Source organism: Eutrigla gurnardus, assembly GCF_963514095.1.
Source record: "Eutrigla gurnardus genome assembly, chromosome: 22".
Lineage (NCBI taxonomy): Eukaryota > Metazoa > Chordata > Actinopteri > Perciformes > Triglidae > Eutrigla > Eutrigla gurnardus.
In genome coordinates this window covers 13,825,674-13,845,594 of record NC_139933.1, presented here as the reverse complement: position 1 = coordinate 13,845,594, position 19,921 = coordinate 13,825,674, and the positions used below count along the sequence as shown (strand labels likewise).

The following is a 19,921-nucleotide window of genomic DNA, read 5'->3' as shown; positions in this document are numbered from 1 at the left end:
CACTGCCAGTAGAAACAACTATTTCAGATGTATAGTTAGGTCCATATATATTTGGACACATGATAGCTCACCTGTTTACTGGTATATATTCAAATTACAGTTATGTAATGCTTATGGACTGAAGCTTTAATTTGAGGGTATCCACATCTAGATTGGAGGAATGGTGTAGGAATTACAGCTCCTTAAAGTGTACCACCCTCATTTTCAAGGTACCGAAAGTAATTGTACAACTGATTCAAAAGCTATTTCATGGACAGTTGCAAGCAAATCCTTCATTATTTCATCATCAATTAATCAGATAAAAGGTCTGGAGTTTATTCCAGGTGTACAGGAAAACAGATACAAACATGAGAGAAATCACAAGGATATTATGAGTGGAAAAATCCACAATTTGGTACATTCTGAGGAAACAAAGCAGTGGTGAACTCGGAAACACAAAAAGGCCTGGAGGTCCACAGAAGACCACAGCAGTGAATGATCACAGAATAATCTCGATGGTCTTGAAAAACACATCACAACATCCAGTGAAATGAAGAATGCTCTCCAGGAGGTAGGACTTACAATATCCAAATCTACTATAAAAGCAAATACAGAGGGTTCACTGCAAGGTGTAAACCACTATTAAGCCTAAAGAACACAAGGCCGGTATATTCAGACGTTGGTTGATCAAATAAATTATTAATTAAGTACAAATGTTTCCATTTGACTTTTTAGTTAACACCTCAGCATCCATACACCAACATTGCATTTTGCAGCCCCACGGTGAATCCGTTTCCTCAGGGCATTTTGTGCTTTTTTGGCAGACCCATACTTTGGTCCAGTGTTCAAGTGTTTTCTTAATACAAGTTTGTTTATATAGTCTATCTTTAAAGTTTGTCTGACATGGCTTTGCACAGCATACAGCATAATAACAACATCCTCTGAGGAAAAACTTGGAGAAACCACTGGGTGTGTACCAGAGGAGGGATCCCTCACTCAGGACAGAGGAGAGGGGGAGGCTCCATGTAACCTAGCTGTGCCCCCCAGCAGTCTAAGCCTATGGCAGCATAGCTATAAAATGGTTGAGGGCTACCTGAGCCAGCCCTAACTAAAAGCTCTGTCATAGAGGTAGGTTTTAAGTCTGGACTTCAATGTGGAGAGAGTGTCTGGCTCTCTGACCCAAGGAGAGCAATTGAGGTATGTGTTTCTACATGAGCATCTATTCATGCTGTGCACTGTGCAGTCTGAGATGGACCAACTCTGTTACATATTGTTTTTTCAAGTTCGAACCGCCAATCTTCCAATTGGAGGATGACCGCTCTACCTCCTGAACCATAGCCACAGCCGCCCCCTAAATCTATATTTTTTAAATGCAGTAATGACACAGCAGCCAGGTCAGTTGTGGAAACGAAGAAAGGTTTGAGTAGGCCCAAAGTTAGAGGATGCACCCCAGCATTGTCTCAGTCTGCTGTGAGGGAGCATTTTGGGTGAAGTGCTACTTTGAGGTGAATTAAGATGACTCTACACATGCCCTCTGCGTTGCATATATTCGAGTGCAGTTAAATATTTGTCCACTCCCATGGATGATGAGGGTCCCATTGGGTCCACAGCAGCATGAATTTCAGCAAGGCCTTCAGGTGTAAGAGGACAGTCGATCTCAGGGACATGGACACCACTGTCAGGATCGCTGGGTATGAGACCACTACACTCCCAGTCAATCACTGGGATGCGCAAATCCTGTAACATAAGGAGTAATCACTTATCTTGACTCATTCCATGCATAGTGAGTGTGCTTCACAAATACTTACCCCATTATTGTATTCCTCAGAGCTGTGCCGTAGTCCCATGTGCCACAATTGGTTTGGGGTGAGATTCCTCTCTGTAGAAAGAGGGTGATTGTCCCAGCCCTCTCTGAATGTGTCCAGATGAGCTTGGAGGCGAGGAATGAACACGTAGTGGCAGCAGAAGAGGTGAACACTGCTGGACAGGTCAAGAAGACCATCTTCCTCCAGCTGGTGCAGCATAGTGTAGAACCAGCATGTGACCGCTGTGAAAACATCTCTCCACAGACGTTCAATTCTGTTTACAGGACATGATTTGCATTCACCATTTTGAATGATGTAGACAACAGAGTAAATGACTGTGACAACGTTTGGGGATTGACGTGGTTAATATGGCTATTGATGTTATTGTTGTTGACAATATGAGTAATATTTATGTATCTGACGGACTCTGGGAAAACTGCTTTCCATCTTGGACAGCACCTGAACCCGGCATTTTTGTACAGTTTGTCTTTTCACTGGATGTCTAAAATAACCTTGATGAAAAAGTAAATATCTATGGATGATTGTGAATAATGCTAGCAGTCACTTCAAACTAGCGCAGTCTCCATTACAATATAATTGTCCAAGACTAATACCCAAATTGTTTGAACTGCATTCTTTATAATAAAGGTAAAATATGAGATTGGTGTGCATTGTTATCACCATAACTGTTCTGTTGCTACAGAGATGTCATGGAAAACAAATCATCAAGATGTGAAGAGACATGTTTGACATCACAGCAGTTTTATAGTTGAAGTGAGTAAGAAGTGAAATAAAAATGACAATTCACACTGTAATTTCATATCTTAAAGCCTGTCCATATGGTCCAGCATGATGTTCTCGCATACTATGAAGTCCTAATAGAAAATGACAATATGAGTATCAGCCCTGTGGTAGAATGGTGATGTCAGCTGAGACTGTCTGAGATATCCATCTCTGAACTCTATAGGTAGCTCTATCCTCCTCATAGTTTCTGCTCTCATATGCATGACAGCTGGTGTGTGTCCTTTCACATCATTTCAGTCAACTGAGTGTGCCAATGTTGGACTCAGGCAAGGTGTGAGCACATGCGATAATGAAATGAATCTTAAAATAAATCATATTGTGAATGGGTTGATAATGGGTATTTCTCATATGATAAAAGTGGGGAGGGTTTGTAAGTATTGTAGGTGCATGCGTGTATCTTTGTGGTTACCTCTGGTTATGAACACTTTTCCCAGCAAGGAAGCCGTTTCTTCTGGTTCCTCGAACAGAAAACATCAGACGGGCAACATCAACGTTTTCCACCCCGTGGTCACCCCGAACCCTTGAGAGATGATTGTGGAATTTGTGAGGACTGAAGTTTTTAATTTATTGTAATGGTAGATTTAAGGCAATAGGTGAGGTCACTTATATGACAATGTGAGATATTGTATATACAGCTTGAATATATCGATTTAAATGTACAAGATTTACCTTTGTGGAAAGCCATGCTTCTCTACAGCTTCACTGAAGAAGGCATGGGTTGTGCTAGCCTTGTTGTTGTTGCTAACCCCAAGATACATAATCTATGGAAATAATAAAGAAGACCATATTGTATACAAAACATACATATTTTCAAAGATTGATTTAGCTAAATATGAAAATATAAACTGATTAAACCTAGTACTACATATAGTCTACATGTTCAGACGAAACACTTGAACTTCACTTCAACATGGTACTAGTCTTTAAATAATCACTACGCCATGAACATACATTCTGTAACAATATTCTTCAAATTATAATCCCTACCTTCCTTGAGAAGCCATCAATCCCACCGAAGATCACGATGTTGTACCTTATTGTAGATGGGGGTAAAACAAGTATAACCATGGAACCATTTATCTTGTACATTTACAATAAGCCCTTGAATGGGGTGGTATTAGACAAAAAACTAACCGTATAAGTTTGTGGTTGGTGTCTATGTGCATCAGGGATCTGGGGTCTGGGACACAGTATGACCTGCGCACCACACAACGCAACTCAGACATCCTTGTCACAACCCCCAAAGTGTCGACTCTATGCATTGATGCACGGATCCGGCGCCACTGCACGCGATGTCCTTGTGCCCGTAGCAGTCCCATCACCATCCGGTATCCGGCATTTGGGTTGGTGGTGTGGATATCTGAGATCAAGCTGTCTAGCTCCTCATCTGATAACGTACTGTATAGACCCCTAACAGAGAGACCCCACTCTGTCATCCGTCTCTGGAGTGTCCACCTGGAAAACCCTTGAAGATGGGCTATACAGGTTACTGATAACCCCATACTAAGAAGCTCAGACACATATTCCTCGCTTAAAATAAGTCTAGGGCGACCAATCTGTCCTCTCTCCAGGGAAACTGCAACAACTTGATCTTGTTCATTTATAGCAGCCACAAGGGCGTGCAATTCTGTTAACAAACTGAAAATATTCTGCGGTATCTGAAGCTGGCCAGAACACGCGCTGAGCATGACAAGCTCCTGAGAAATGGTGAACTCTAGAAAATCATAATCTTGAGGGGCCCTTTCAAGCCAGCCTGACAGCCGGTTGTAAAGCCTGTTCAGGATATGGTCAAGCAACATTGCCTAGACAGGAGGAAATAACAAATGTTATAAATGTGGGTGTTGACTGAGTGATGGATACTGGAAATTAAAATACAATACTATTTTTCAATTTGTTATGGCAACTCAATGTCTCATAACACAAAATGCAACAACATAAATATGCTAAATGGGTTCATTGTTTAAATGATATGACACTCACCTGAGATGAACCACCAGGATCCGTCATTTTCCTAGAAGGCAGAGGAGAATAGGAGTAATTTACTTTACTACGTTGAGATCTTTCAAGCATAGATATTAACTAGTCTTTTTTATAGATCCATGTTTTAAACCTAGAAAGAATCATCTTGTAAAAGAGCATATAAGTTATATGAATCTGACTCTCTTCCTTCCACGTCTGTTTTCTGAAAACGAAACCTGCATGAGCCGATCTGACCCGGGGTCACAGCTCTCCTCTCTTACAGTTTATGACAGATAAGACTACAACAATACACACACATACGTACACTCAACAAAAATATAAACGCAACACTTTTGTTTTTGCTCCCATTTTTCATGAGATGGACTTAAAGATCTAAAATTCATTCCAGATACACAATATTACCATTTCTCTCAAACATTGTTCACAAATCAGTCTAAATGTGTGATAGTGAGCACTTCTGCTTTGCTGAGATAATCCATCCCACCTCACAGGTGTGCCACATCAAGATGCTGATCTGACATCATGATTAGTGCACAGGTGTGCCTTAGACTGTCCACAATAAAAGGCCACCCTGAAATGTGCATTTTTTTGCTTTATTGGGCGTCTGGGGACTCAGAACCAGTCAGTATCTGGTGTGACCAACATTTGCCTCATGCAGTGCAACACATCTTCTTCGCATAGAGTTTATCAGATTGTCAATTGTGGCCTGTGGAATGTTGGTCCACTCCTCTTCAATGGCTGTGCGAAGTTGCTGGATATTAGTGGGAACTGGTACACGCTGTCGTATACGCCGGTCAAGCACATCCCAAACATGCTCAATGGGTGACATGTCCGGTGAGTATGCTGGCCATGCAAGAACTGGGACATTTTCAGCTTCCAAGAATTGTGTACAGATCCTTGCAACATGGGGCCGTGCATTATCTTGCTGAAACATGAGGTGATGTTCATGGATGTATGGCACAACAATGGGCCTCAGGATCTCATCACGGTATCTCTGTGCATTCAAAATGCCATCAATAAAATGCACCTGTGTTCTTCGTCCATAACAGATGCCTGCCCATACCATAACCCCACCACCACCATGGGCCACTCGATCCACAACATTGACATCAGCAAAGCGCTCACCCACACGACGCCACACACGCTGTCTGCCATCTGCCCTGAACAATGTAAACCGAGATTCATCCGTGAAGAGAACACCTCTCCAACGTGCCAGACGCCATCGAATGTGAGCATTTGCCCACTCAAGTCTGTTACGGCGACGAGCTGGAGTCAGGTCAAGACCCCGATGAGGACGACGAGCATGCAGTTGAGCTTCCCTGAGACGGTTTCTGACAGTTTGTGCAGAAATTGTTTATTTTATAGAATGTTAATGAAATGTAATGTAAAGCCCTGCTCCGCTCTGTGAGCACAGACTTGTATTGTTGATCCAGCATGACACACTACACCCCAACAATGAACGCTTCAACAGCCAATGGGTTGCAGATAAGAGAGCTGTTACCATTTGTAAATGTCGAATAGACACTGTTTCCATAACTGTTTTCAAACATGTCACTTTAAATGTTTTTTCTGTTACATTGTATATATTTGTGAATAAATCTGAAAATTAAATAAATTATAAGATACATTCTTGTGTCCATATATGTAATCAACACTGGTGGTTGTCTACCTCAAAACATGTCGTGTGTGTGCAAATAAGAAATAAACTAAAAACTACAAAAGAGTAAGACATTAAGCAGAATGAGCAAACATGTTACTTCCCGTAAAGTCAAAGAGACCCCGATGATGAACTGAGGTGGACGGTCCGTCTCTGTGGACCTTGCATTTGTATTGTTCAGACTGGATGGCACATGAGGGGGGAGGATGCTGCAGAGAGAAGGATTTTTTTTTTTTTTTTTAAGTAAATCCACATAAAAGACAACAAGGAAGAACAGCTTGTGCTTCATCGCTGATGTCATGAGGTGAGGTGAGGATGGCTCGGCTCACCTCTCCACGACTCTCCCAGTAAGCCCACTCCCTCAGGGATGGTGATGGCCAGCGCTGTCCCACACAGTAGTCCTGCCCCCAGGATGGACATGAACCGCAGGCTCCTCTGTGGAGGCCACACCAGATTTAAATATATACAGTCATAATTGTATAATATTCATTGTGGAATTATATAATTATAAATATTCTAAAAATAATATTCCAATTTGACATACAATAGCTGGAGCGAGTTCTCAGATTTCCATGATAATAAACACTGGTGCTATTGTGGAGGCTGCTAGTGTGCGTTTGTTATTTTCATAAAAGGTGTATTAAAAATGACTATGGTTTAAAATCAGGCGAGAGAGCAGTTGCTAAAACCAAGAAGACCACCGATGCTAGAGCAGAAACGCTGATGTTTATTACAGAATAAAAACAGGTTAAAACACGGGTAAGAGACTAAAAATGGTAAGACAAATAATAAAAGGGCATTAAAATGAGGGAAGCTAAGAGCTGAGAGCCGAGGGAGTCTAATGAAGCAGTCTAGAGTCTTATCTGCAAAGGCAGGGGCTGCAGCACACACTCGGGGCGCTCACGCTTAGTCGTAGATCGCTCCTCACGCGGAAGAGTATCACTCTGCCCGCTTCTTCATGGGGCCTTCTAACACTTCGCCCCTGGCTCTGGCGTGGCTGCTGCGATCGGTCCCCTCTGTTCCTGCTTCGGCTTCCTGCTCTTCCCGCTTGGTCCGTTCTGTTACAAGAGTAGGTGCATAAATAACAGACAGAGTCGAGCTGTGTCTCTCGGTAACGTGTATTCACAGGCTGTGCCGCCAGGGGGGGCTGTATAACACCGCCCTACAGCAGAACCCTTTCTTAAAGCTCTAGTCTCCTATTTTTCATTTGAATACAACTTTAGCCAATAGTAGCCATCCGGGATTGTGGCGAGCGATCGCCGAGCAGTTTGGGATCGGGGATGTTCTACAGTCAGGGTGTGAGAGGAATCCGACCGGCACCCGCTGCATTTACACCTATAATGTTTCATCATTCATGGCCGTAATAAACACTATTACTGCTTGGTACATGTTGTGGAAGTCCTGGACACACCGGGAAACTAAACAACGTCCTGCCCGAGCTCATCAGCGGAGGGAATGTTCCCATTCATTGTCTATGTAAGAAGCCGTGTAATGCCGGCACGGAGCGGCGAGTTTCCAGAGATGGCGCCGCCGCCCGCAAGGTCTCGAAAGTCTTTGAAACTGACTGTTGTCGATCTAAAATAAAGACAAATTCAGCAACTGCATCGCTTATTTCTTACCTAAAATGTTTTCAGAAACACATTTCGGTGAACTATTTTCATAAAACAAGAGGGAGGTGGGAGGCTGCGAGGGGAGAACGATAGAGCTCTGAGGAGCACAGAGGGGAGGGGTGTGTGTGTGTGTGTGGGGGGGAGCTTTTTTCAAATCATAGACTAGAGCTTTAAGCAGAATACAACACCGAACAACAACATCAAAATAGTGCAAAGGAAATAGCCTATCAGGAAGAGAGAGAAATTCAATACCCATCAGAACTTTTGCAGAAGAAAACAAACAGAATAGTCGAATCAGAACATTCGAAGTGAACATCCCATCTTCTGTTTCTTATCTTCTTTTTTTTTTTTAAACCAAAATACTATATATATAGTCCACTGTCCTGTGTGTGTCTGTGTGTGTGTGGACCTGTAACTCACGGCATGGTTTGGTCACAGCCTGTGGGGAAGATGGCGGTGACCTCGGGGCCGACGACCTCGAAGATGATGCAGGGCTGCTGACGACTTCCTCCGTGCTGCCCCTGCCCGCATGGCCCTCTACAGCTGCACCTGTGTCCCCAGGCTGCTCAGGTGGCCGTTCTGTGTGGGCTGAGGGCTGTGGAAGGGCCACTCCGCTGGTCCGAGATCAACTCTGTTGCGACGATAGGCGGTTCCTTCCACGTTGATGATGGCGACCGCGGCCCCACCTGCTGCAGGCATACACCTCTCCTCCATCGACCCGTCCCGTCACCTGGAAGCGGTTTCATCCTGATGGGCTGGCCTATGTCCAGCTCCGGAAGATCCCTTGCAGATCTGTCATACATCAGCTTTGTGGATTGATGCTTCATTCTCAGCTTGTCAGTGACCCCGGTGATGACCTGAGGCTCCAGCAGCTGGTCGGCCACAGGGAGAAGAGCAGCTCATGCCCTCAGTGGGCGTGTTCCTTACAGTGAAGAAAAGCCTTCCAGGGGTCCAAGTAGGGCTGCACAAAAAATCGTGATCTCGATTCACACATACACGTGATCTCATTTCTACACACAGCGATTCTGAAGCATTTTATATCTCGAGCTGCATCACAAATGCTCCTATTTCCTTCCGGATTTTTTGAAGCGCCCCAAAACGCAGCACTGCCGCTGCCTCCTCCGTCAACCTATGGTAAAGCGTCTTTACAACACGAGATTCAGTGGAGGAAGCCGCCTGCAGTTGAGTGTTTGGAAAGATGGTGCGTGTCCACAAGCAGCGGTGTTTCCCCGCGTCCCATTCATTGCGCCGGGCTCGCCTCGCCGCCTCGCGAGCGCTCGCGAAAATCTTCTAAACTGAATGTTGTCGATCTAAAATAAAGACAGATTCAGTAACTGCATAGCTTATTTCTCGCTTAAAATGTTTTCAGAAACACCTTTCGGTGAACTATTTTCGTAAAATAAGAGAAAGTTTCCAAACGAGCCGCCATGTTGGGCTGCGTGAACTCCGGAGCAGACAGGACAGCAGTGAAAGCGATCGTCCAATCAGGTGCAGCCATGAAGTGTGCGCGTGATTGTATGAAGGAGAGCGCCTGTCAATCATCCTAGATCAGGTGTGTCAAACTGATCCAGTAAAGGGCCGCTGTGGCTGCAGGTTTTCATTCCAACCAAGCAAGAACACACCTGACTCGACTTATTCACCTACCTGATTAGCCTTCACACCTTGATTGGTTGGATCAGTTTGACACGCCTGTCCTAGATCGACAACATTCAGTTTAGAAGATTTTCGCGACCGTTCGCGAGCGTTCCCGAGGCGGCGAGTCGAGCCCGGCGCCTCTGATTAGCATAAAGTAGATTCGACTTCAACTTTATGCAAATGAGGAGCGGCCAACTCGCGCGCCGTCTCTCGACATTCGCCGCGACGCTACCAGAATGCATTGCACGGCTTTTCACATAGACAATGAATGGGACGCGGTGAAACACCGCTGCCTGGAAACACCGCTGCGGGGTGTTTTTTGTTTTGTTAAAGTTCATCAGTGCAATAAACATTTTGTGGAAAAAAATTGTGCAAGAGAATCGTGATCTCAATTCTAAGCAAAAAAATCGTGATTCACATTTTTTCCAGAATCGTGCAGCCCTAGGTCCAAGTCACCACAGTTTGCTTTTCTGCATAGGCCCTTCACAATCTTTAATTGCCTTCGGGTGCCTTGGGGACAGTGTTGCCAGGTGTACGATAATTATCGTATTTGTACGATAATGTTGCCCTCTGTACGATGTACGATCAATAATCCCCAAAAAGACCAAATATACGATAATTTGACCATTCAGTGAATGTGTGGTTGTAATTGGTTGTAATCAGCTTGTCGCAACTGTCTGTCAGAGTTTTTTTGTGAATCTGAAGGCATCTGTTTCACGATTGGCTGGAAATTCCAGCCAATCCTGCTTTTCTAAATGTGAGCTACGAGTGACGTGTATTCGTTTGCCTCAGAACAACGGCCATGATTGGCTGAATAGTCCGCTTTGCCCGCCCCATGAGTGAGGAAAAGAAAAAAAAAAAAAGAAATGAAGAAGAAGCAGAGCCATTTTGAGCTGAAAATGAGTGAACATGATAGACGCTATTCAACACTAGAGTGACTACAGCGCATCGATAGACTTAATTTTGGTTATGATGGGTGTACGATAATTTCCCTCAAAATACGATAATTTTATGTCTCTGGTACGATAATCCTACATTTCTCACCTGGCAACACTGCTTGGGGAGGACATGACATGTTCGAAGCCCCACTCCCTCGCAAACGCTTGAAACTCTCCACAGTCAAACTGACCTCCACAGTCAGAAATGACCCGGTCAGGGATAGTTGATAGATAGTTGTTTCTGCTGCCAGGTCTGGGAGTAGATCAATCTCCCAGAAGTCAGAATAGTGATCCACCATGAGCAGGAAGTCCTGCCTTGTGTAGCTGAACAGGTCAATGCTCACCAGCTGCCAGGGACGCGTGGGGAGCGGGTGTGACATTGTCTCCTTCTGTTGTTCATGTGCATACTCGTTGCACACAGAGCACTGCTGCACAGTCTTTAATTTCCCCCTGCATATTTAACCCAGTTGCTGTTGTAGCGGGTCCCGGCTAGGCCCCCGCTGACAGATAATCCTGACTGGAAACACAGGACAGCAATAAGTGAAACAGGACCACTACTGCCCAGTCTCCAAACCCTTTGGATTATCTTTATTCTCACATTCATATTAAACATTTAACTGCAATCATAGATTATTCCTGTTATTTTGGTTTGCATTAAAGCACTGGTATATGAACCACATTTGAATGACATTCCCATAAATGTCTAATATTCCACATATTTCTGAAGAAATACTTATCAAAATTTGTATTAAACCAAAGAAACATTTTCCCTTCATCATGTCATCAGCCTATCATCTATCATGTAATCACTTCTCCTTTTAACACAGATCAGTCCCTATCCTCTCATCAAAAGAGTAATAGCTGTACATTAACCTACATTAAGTGTTCACTTAATACAACAGAATGAATCTTTGCTGCAGGTTAACTATCTCACATTTACACTGCATGAACACAAACCGAAATAATAAACATGGCTGGCCCATAGCTTGCCGCTTTAACCCGCGAACTCTCGAACCGTAGCTGGTCTTAACCTGCACATTAGCATTAGCTTCCACATTTACAGCTTCCACAATGACTAAGGTGACCAGATTTCTGAAATGAAAATCGGGGACATTTCCAGCACGGTGGTCAAAATTCCAATGTTATCATTATGAAATAAATAACAGGGGCAATTACATGTTAATTTTAATATGTAAAAGCAGTCTGCAGCAATTAACATTAGAGCTGTAAAAACCACAGATGAAACAAAAACAACAAAACAGATTCTTATCTTATTCAACTTATTTATTATTTAGCTGATGATTTTTTTTCAGTTCACAAGCTTTATGGAGAAAACAAGAACACATTTGATGGTGCACATATGAAGAACCACAGTGCAGACAACTGACTTTAAAAGAGGTCTTCTCAAAGTTATAGAAAAATTGTGAATGCTGTGAATTCATTGTGCGGAGCAACAACGTTACAATCCTGTCTACTCAGGCCTGAGGTAAGAAGGTATTATGTCTTCCACCTTTTTAATTCCAATGACTGTAACGTCAGTACGTTAGTTTCACTGGCTACCGTAATAACTGGAGTTTGCGTCGGTGCGCAACTTTTTACTGGCTACCGTAATAACTGGAGTTTGCGTTGGTGCGCAACTTTTTTTCTCTCCCATTCAAATCGGGGACATTTTCGGGGACAGCTTTAACCGGGGACAGGTCGGCCAAATCGGGGACTGTCCCCGAAAATCCGGGACGTCTGGTCACCCTAACAATGACACACTCCACATATAATAATAATTTCCATTCATGATAGCCCACAAACATCCATTTCAAATGATGTACCACACACTTTTGTTTTACACATACAGCATTGTCCCACAAATGCTGAGAAGCCAAAAGAAAATAAACATTATCGGCTACAGTGACAGACGCCATTTTAGCCCTACAATAGTCACGTACGTTGGCACTTTAGTTGGTTTACACACTTGACGAGCTTCTAGCTTCATGACCCCACATCACCGGGGATTCATAGGAGCTTATGAACATCTTAAGTCAGATAACAAGTTAATAACCAACCTGGAAACACAGGACAACAGTAAGTGAAACAGGACCACTACGGCTCAGTCTCCAAATCCTTCAGAGGAGCCTCACTTCCGGATGCGCTGTAAAGAGCGCCAGTGACGCTGCAGGTAAGTGCTGCCACCCAGTGTCCGTTTCCTGTTACTTCAAGTCATTGTGCGTGTCTCGTTCTTATTAAATAGCAGAGTAAAATATAATAAAATGATAGCAATAAGAGCAATAAACCAAAAAGTGACTCCAGGCTAAATGAAACAATAATAATAGCACTTGTGTGAGTATGACACTGTGAAGATCCCTGGTCATCTTCATGCGCTCTGGTGGCGGAATGTTGGAAGCCATCGTCTTGACGCGATGCTAATGCTAGCAGGCTAACTGAAACGTCTAACAAGCCTATCAAAACAAATAAACGCATGCTGTTCCAGCGACAGGCAAAGTCACACGCACTCTGGGTTCCGGTACAGCTTCTGACACCATGTTACAAGTGTAGGTGCATAAATAACAGACAGAGTCGAGCTGTGTCTCTCAGTAACATGTATTCACAGGCTGTGCAACTAACAGGACTGAGGCATGTAACCTGAAGCAAGTACATACATCTGTGCCGCCAGGGAAGCTCTAGTCTGTATAACACCGCCCTACAACACGCTCCCTCCGTTTCTGCTTCGGCTTCCTGCCCTTTCCGAATGATCCGTTCCCCTCGTCGGTTTCCTCTGGAAGCTAATTTAAAGTCCGCCAATTTGACGCGCCACAGGTGCTGGCAATTACGCCGTGGGGAGTGATATCCGTATGGGCTTTTCAGAATAAAAGCATTATACAATCCCAGAATGCGACATGCAATAAAACACAAACGGAAACTACACACTAGAATCAGAAATATTGTTAATTAAAAACACACTGGGATCTAAAAAGGCACAATTAAATCTTACTTTACCCATGCAACACATTCACAAGAACGTTAACAACATCCTCCAACAATACAACAAACAAAGAGAAACACTAACCTCGGAGAGTCTGAACAACAGTGGAATGAATCCGAGCCCAAACAAGGAGGAGGAACAGCAGGAGGAGGAGGAGGAGGAGCAGCAGGAGGAGGAGGAGGAACACCAGCACCCAGTGTCGGACCCTGAGAACTGCACCCGCCTCACTCAACTATAGTAATGCATCATAAGAGCTTGAGAAACCCCGGCTCTCATTCATGTGATTCCGTGTGCATATTAATACAGCTGCTGATACGTTTGTGTTCATGCGACCTGTAGTTGTGTGTCGCGGTGTGTGCTGACAGTGTGTTGTCGTCTCTCCACAGTGGAAGTCGCTTTCCAGAGAGGAGCAGGCCACATATTATGCAGAGGCAGACAGGGAGAAGGGCCTCCACGCACAACTCCACCCAAACTGGTCCTCCACCAACAATTATGTATGTACATTCTGCTGACGTACAACTCATACATTAAACACCGGCGCACGAGAGCTTGTGAACAAAAAGGCACTGAAACTAATCTTATGTTTGTATCGGCTCATGGTGATCCAAAGTCTAATGTGTTGGTTTTTTGTGTAGGGCAAAAAGAGGAAGAGGGAAAGGAGCAACGCTGCCAGAAAGGCTGAAGGTAAGTCAATATGTCTGTGGATGTCAAATAGGATGTAAACTCAATGAGGGATCATGATGGACGATGTTAGAAACGTTCAAAATGGAGAGAATAGGAAGCAGCACCTTTTACCACGTGTTAACAAGTCTTAGTGGATTGATCAGTGTTTTTGTTTGTTGCAGCTTCTGCATCTGGGGAGGAGACCAAGTCAGCCAAGAAGCAGCGTGTGCTCCCACAGCAAAACGGTGTGACGGAGCCCTCCACCTCCTACACACCTGTGACTGAGCCCTCCACCTCCTACACACCTGTGACTGAGCTCCCCTGCCTCTCCTCCGACTTATGTGCAGAGTTCGCATTCTTGGAGGAAATCCAGAATTTTGGCTTTGAAAACTTGGAAGAGTTAACCAAAATGGCATTTCAGCTGGCAGAGCAGTTCTAGCCACTTGTTTTTTCTGTTTATATATTTCTGTAAATTAATTGTATATTGTATATTTTGTAAATTAATCTGTAAATTAAATAAATTGTAAAATACCTTTTTGTGTCCATATCTGTAATTCACACCGGTGGTTGTCTACTTTACCTCAAAGCATGTGTTGTGTGTGCAAATAAGAAATCAACTAAAAAGAGCGGAACATTACGCAGAATGAGCAAACATGGTTTTACTTCCCGTAAACTACAAAGAGGGAACCGACAAATAGAGAGGTTCCTGAAGTGTCATAGGCAAAGATTCAATGAAGCATCTGCAACTGGGAGTACCTGCTCGGAAACCACAGATGTGTACAATATTTGGCAGATATGATTCTTTTAGATGATTCTTCAATGATTCAATCAGTCATCATGCAGCCCGAGGGCCAGCAGCATGGGGATCCCGACCCCGAGGACCAGAGTGAGGCTCTCCAGGAGCCCCAGGTGTTGCCGGTGGTGGGCCTCGGCCCCGGTGTGCTGCTCGTGGTCCGAGGGGGGAAGGCCCGTCTTGCTGCTGCTGACCTCGGGAAGAACATGCACCGTGGCCACGTAGAGGAAAGTCCGGCCGAGAAGAGCATCCCACACCTGTCGCAATGAGCTGGTTCTGAGACGAGCGGCCAGACTGCAGACGCAAACACAACGGATCAAATAACGGCCAAGTTGAAACTGGAGGAAAAAAGACCCAAGATGGCTGAAGGGTGCTTTCTTACTGTGTGTAATATGAAGTAAGTGGGGACGGCAAGTAGAGGTGCTGCAGCTGAAAAGGCCAACAAATGTCCCTGAATGTATGTCTTTTCAAGGCCAGCATGCATCCAAAAAGAGACCAAACCAAAAGCTGCAGGCGCCTATAGATAAGAGACCATCTCTATTCCATCTCCTTACATACTTCTATACATCCTTCAATGAAATGTTCTGACAGGGAAACTCACCTTGTGTAGCATCACTGCTAAAAATACTACAACTTGCACCGTCACTTGACCCGTGGCCACAGCTGCACCCACAGCGAATCCATCAGCTACAATGCAAACACCAACAATCAGATTCATGGGCTCAACAATCTAAATAAACTACATTTACATCAAACTGGTGGATGAGTGTCATTTGATGTGTCTGTCTGCACGCCAAGTTTTTCACAAAGAACGGGTGTGCGAGGAAAAGTAGGGCACTTGGAACAAATCACATGAGATCACATGAGGAAATGAACTCCAGGACATTGTTGGCTGGAATTCATGAAAACATACAATAAAGCAGTATAATAAATGCTGTATAAGTTACCTGCAGCGTGAATAACCAGCCCCAAAGTGGCCGTGATGCCCACACTGTTGGACAATCGAGTCGCCTGGTCTGAGAGAAACTTCCGATCTGATCCACTACGAACATTAGGATGAACCTGAAAGTCAAAGAGACCCCGATGATGAAGGATGAGGTGAGGATGGCTCGGCTCACCTCTCCACGACTCTCCCAGTAAGCCCACTCCCTCAGGGATGGTGATGGCCAGCGCTGTCCCACACAGGAGTCCTGCCCCCAGGATGGACACGAACCGCAGGCTCCTCTGTGGAGCCACACCAGATTTAAATCAATACCATATATATCATGATTGTATTATATTTATTGTGTAATTATAGAATTATGAATATTCTAATAACAATATTTCAATTTGACATACAATAGCTGGAGCGAGTTCTCAGATTTCCATGCTAATAAACACTGGTGCTCATTCACAAGAACGTCAACAACATCCTCCAACAACACAACAAAAAAAGAGAAACTCCTCCTTCTCCTCCTCCTCCTCCTTCTTCTTCACAAGTGATGATGTGCTACATCTTATCGTCGCTTCTGCTGGAAGCTGACAGTCTGTTCTCACCGTGTCACTTGTTGCAAACCACAGTACCTGCGTGCCATTCTGCCTTCCACGTCACACCTCGAGGTTTCCTTGAACACCACTGTAGCAGGAGGAGGAGGAGGAACAGCAGGAGGAGGAGGAGGAGCAGGAGGAGGGGGAGGAGCAGCAGTAGGAGGAGGAGGAGGAACAGCAGGAGGAGGACGAACAGCAGCACCCAGTGTTGGACACTGAGAACTGCACAGGCCCGCCCCATCAGATCTGGTCCTCCAATCATCGACCTCCATTCTTCCAGCCTCAACTATAGTAATGCATCATAAGAGCTTGAGAAACAGTGTTTCCACGACAGGACAGGAACGAGAAAAAAACCTGTTACCTGTGTTGTCAGTTATTAGATCATTTTACCTCTTTGAGCAGCCAAAAGTAATATAATAATATAATAATGCACACAAAGGTGCTATTCTGAGTATGAAGTGTGCTCACACTGGAGAAGTATGCAGACCGCATGCATACTAGATATCCAAATGTTTAGCTGCCGTTCATATTCACTGGTTTCTCACAATGCGATGCACAAAGAAAATGAAGGAGTTGCTCAGAGCTGGAATAAACAAACTGTGTAGTGGTGATAACATTTTAAACAGAAACACTTCATATTAAAGACATGTTGGTGTTTTTTTGTGTGGTTTAATTGTTGATGTTGCATTTATTGTATTGTTTTCTGTATAAATGGTTAATTGTGTTGTTGTGCATACTATTCCTTTATCATTTCATTGTTTTATGTGACTCTAGTTAAAAAGCAACACTTATTGTCAACAAACTTGATGAAATAAAGATTTATTGTTCAAAGAGCTGGGGGGAGGGGGGTTGTGATGGATCTGTTGTACTGACGGCTCTTTGGAAAGAATAATAAAATGAAACTGTCAAATGATGACATCTGCTATTATTACTCTTCCTATCTAGAAAAACAGAAAATGCTAAACTATAAAAAGGCAAAGCAAACAGACAAACACATTCTAAGTGTTGACAGTTCTGACAACGCAGAGACATTGTGTTACCATTACAATCTAGAAACAAGCTGAGAACTTCTATTAGAAAGTGTTTGGCTGTTGAAAAAAACCACAAGTCCCACCGTCTATACAGAGTTTATGAAGATAATCTGAAATAAAAAGGATTCATCACGAACACTTGGAGTTAGAAAAAGACTACTGGAAATCATTGCAACCGTCAGACTGACAAATGTAGATCATGTACTCAAATGGAATGCCGTGACATGATACTAGATGAATCCAGACCATCATCCATTATATAATTGCAGTGCAAAGTATTGTCTATTGCCATCTCACAAATTAATTTTGCACTGTTACAGAGACCTTTAGAGGCAGTATCTTCAGAGTGAGGGCCGTCCTGGTGCAGAGGTACGGACACAGTTTCTCGGTGAACGTGTGTGTGGAGGTGTGTATGTGTGTGTTGGTATCTGGATCAGAAAACGACAGCTCTCCTTTGTCCCAGTCCAGTTGAACTCTGATCTTCTGGAGCTTCTCCCTGAGGGGCAGATCGGTGTATTTATCTGCCGGGGAGTACGCTCTGTAGACAACGTCATTGAAGTCTAAGCTCCACACCGTAGACCCCACGAATCCTTTCCTACAAACCGACTCCGCTATCACCCCCAGCTCCCAGTCTTTGTTGTCTCCCACTTCCACGTCCCAGCTGTGAGTCCCCGAGTCGAACCCCGAGCCCAGGACGGAACCCCAGTACACAAACCTCTCCGGGTTCTCGGGAAGCTGCTGGATCTTACCGTGTCTCACGCTGGTCAGATCTTCTGACAGGACCAGTTCTGGATTGGCGGTGTTCGGGTCCAGAATCACGGGGCTGTAGGAGACCATGTCCTTCATCTTGTCCAAGATGCTGAAGGTCAGGTTGCCCAGATGTTTCACCACGTCGATCAGAGCCCCGAAGAGTGGCTGCGGATCCTCCAGCAGGGGGCGGCGCTGGATTCGTTCCAACGCCGCCTTGTAGTTGTGCAGGAATGACACGTCCTCGGCTCTCAGCTGCTCCTCCGTGGTTCTGACCGTGTCTGAGAGATCTGCTATCTCTCTGCTCAGAGCCTCCATCTTCTCCTTCATCACCTGGCTCTTCTGCTCCTCTTCCTCCCTCAGTGCAGCCACCCTGGCCTCCTCTTCCTCTTCCAGAAATTGATGAAGCTTCTCAAACTCTTCTTTAATCCGCGTCTCTGTGCGTCGAGCCTGGACCTTCATGTGTTGCTCTATTTGATTTAAGTTTGTTTGAACCTCGTTGAAAACCTTCAACTTGTCCTGAAGGTCCTTCAGGGACTTCTGCAGCTCCTCCCTGTGATCCTGTGCAGCTTCCTCGACGGGTCTGAACCTGTGGTCCGTGTGGATTTTGCTGTCCCGGCAGACGACGCACACCGGCTGCTGATGGTCCAGACAGAAGAGCTTCAGCTTCTCCGAGTGCAGAGGGCAGAGCGTCCCCGACCCCGACGAGGTCGTCTGACCCCTCGCTTGTAAAAAGGTCTCACACAGGTTCCTCAACGCCAGGTTACGAGGCGGATCGCTGCATCGAGATACCGTCCGACAAACCGGACAATCCTGGAGTTTCTTCGCCGTCCACCAGCTCTGCAGACAGGCTCTACAGAAGCTGTGGCTGCACAACAGGAGGACTGGGTCTTTGAAGATGTCGTGGCAGGCAGGGCAGCAGAAATCCTCCTCTGATCTAGAAGCCATTTCCCTCCGAAGCCGAAAACACAGCCGGCAGACAGGAGATGGTGTCACTCCTTCCTCTGGAAAGCTTCCCCCCCAAACTCACTTTCACTTCTAGCTAAACGCTTGTGAAGTCGGCTGCTGCTGTTCATGGCGTTGGTCCAGATATCCTGGAATTCCCAGCATTCCTTTGTGAGGCTCCTTTGTCAGTGGAAGTCTAGAGTCGGTCTGAAAGCGAGTCTCATGGTCCCTCGGTGAGGTGTATTTCCTGGTGTGTGTCAGGTGAGTCACACGTAGGTGGAGCTCTGAAGGATTACAGCGCTTTGCTGCTCACTGGGAAACAAAGGTGCATGAATGTCCATCACACATACGGCTATTACTTGTTCTATGATAAAACAAAATTAAAAAAAACCTGCTCCACTTTCAGGAGGACGGTTTGGGATTCTCGGTGTCACAAACGTCCAACTAGAGCTCCGATGCTTCTGAGAGAAGTGCAAAAGAAGTTATTTATTTGGCTACGTGTTACTGAAACACACCGACGCTGGAGAACCAAGAACGTTTGTGGACAAATTCTCTACATTGCACGTGGGAAAGCAAATATAAAATCTACAAAGTGTTAACTTATACCACACGTTAAACTGAATGCAGAGCCAGTGTTTTATTCTGTCCCCCATTAAAAAGGAAACAAGGCTACATGTGTGCAAAAACAAACCCTTTCACATTTACAAAAAGGACATAAAGAGCCCGACAGTTAGTGTGTGTGATGCATGGAAAGTCAATCAACCTCAGAATAACAAAATCCTTGCAAAAATAACTTCAGAAATCAGCTCTTCGGTTAACGACACAGGAAGTGA

General features: G+C 44.7%; 2 protein-coding genes and 2 pseudogenes across 4 annotated transcripts in view; all 4 read right to left on the bottom strand.

Annotated features, from left to right (window-relative positions):
* Nucleotides 1-13,710, bottom strand: part of LOC311008509 (zinc transporter ZIP9-like) — an 88,138-nt pseudogene extending 74,428 nt beyond the window's left edge. Inside the window, exons 1-2 of the transcript in view lie at nt 13,699-13,710; nt 13,467-13,595 (exon numbers count right to left, since the gene is read on the bottom strand). The product of the transcript in view is annotated as a zinc transporter ZIP9-like (transcript). The remainder of the gene's footprint in view (nt 1-13,466; nt 13,596-13,698) is intronic.
* Nucleotides 312-12,543, bottom strand: LOC311032579 (uncharacterized protein). The gene is made up of 11 exons (XM_084039480.1): nt 12,466-12,543; nt 8,256-8,796; nt 7,130-7,283; nt 6,555-6,660; nt 4,569-6,434; nt 3,723-4,390; nt 3,576-3,621; nt 3,258-3,349; nt 2,998-3,108; nt 1,788-2,058; nt 312-1,716 (listed from the first exon to the last, which is right to left on the bottom strand). Exons 5-11 carry the CDS (start codon nt 4,656-4,658, stop codon nt 1,501-1,503), a joined length of 1,494 nt encoding a protein of 497 aa, XP_083895606.1. The 5' UTR covers nt 4,659-6,434; nt 6,555-6,660; nt 7,130-7,283; nt 8,256-8,796; nt 12,466-12,543; the 3' UTR covers nt 312-1,500.
* A 1,163-nt stretch (nt 13,711-14,873) lies between the features above and the next one.
* LOC311008507 (zinc transporter ZIP9-like) lies at nt 14,874-16,857 on the bottom strand (annotated as a pseudogene). Its single transcript has 5 exons — nt 16,834-16,857; nt 15,786-16,062; nt 15,440-15,525; nt 15,221-15,355; nt 14,874-15,132 (listed from the first exon to the last, which is right to left on the bottom strand). The product of its transcript is annotated as a zinc transporter ZIP9-like (transcript).
* Nucleotides 16,858-17,198: 341 nt separating this feature from the next.
* LOC311032585 (nuclear factor 7, brain-like) lies at nt 17,199-19,921 on the bottom strand. The gene has a single exon (XM_084039486.1). It carries the CDS (start codon nt 19,089-19,091, stop codon nt 17,697-17,699), a length of 1,395 nt encoding a protein of 464 aa, XP_083895612.1. The 5' UTR covers nt 19,092-19,921; the 3' UTR covers nt 17,199-17,696.

Coding starts and splice junctions, on each gene's coding strand:
- LOC311032579 (XM_084039480.1), bottom strand. CDS start 4,658: ATGCTTGAAAGATCTCAACGTAGTAAAGTAAATTACTCCTATTCTCCT. Junction 3,109..3,257: donor AAGCATGGCTTTCCACAAAG/GTAAATCTTGTA, acceptor TCATCTCTCAAG/GGTTCGGGGTGACCACGGGG. Junction 2,059..2,997: donor AAAAGTGTTCATAACCAGAG/GTAACCACAAAG, acceptor TCCTGTAAACAG/AATTGAACGTCTGTGGAGAG.
- LOC311032585 (XM_084039486.1), bottom strand. CDS start 19,091: ATGGCTTCTAGATCAGAGGAGGATTTCTGCTGCCCTGCCTGCCACGAC.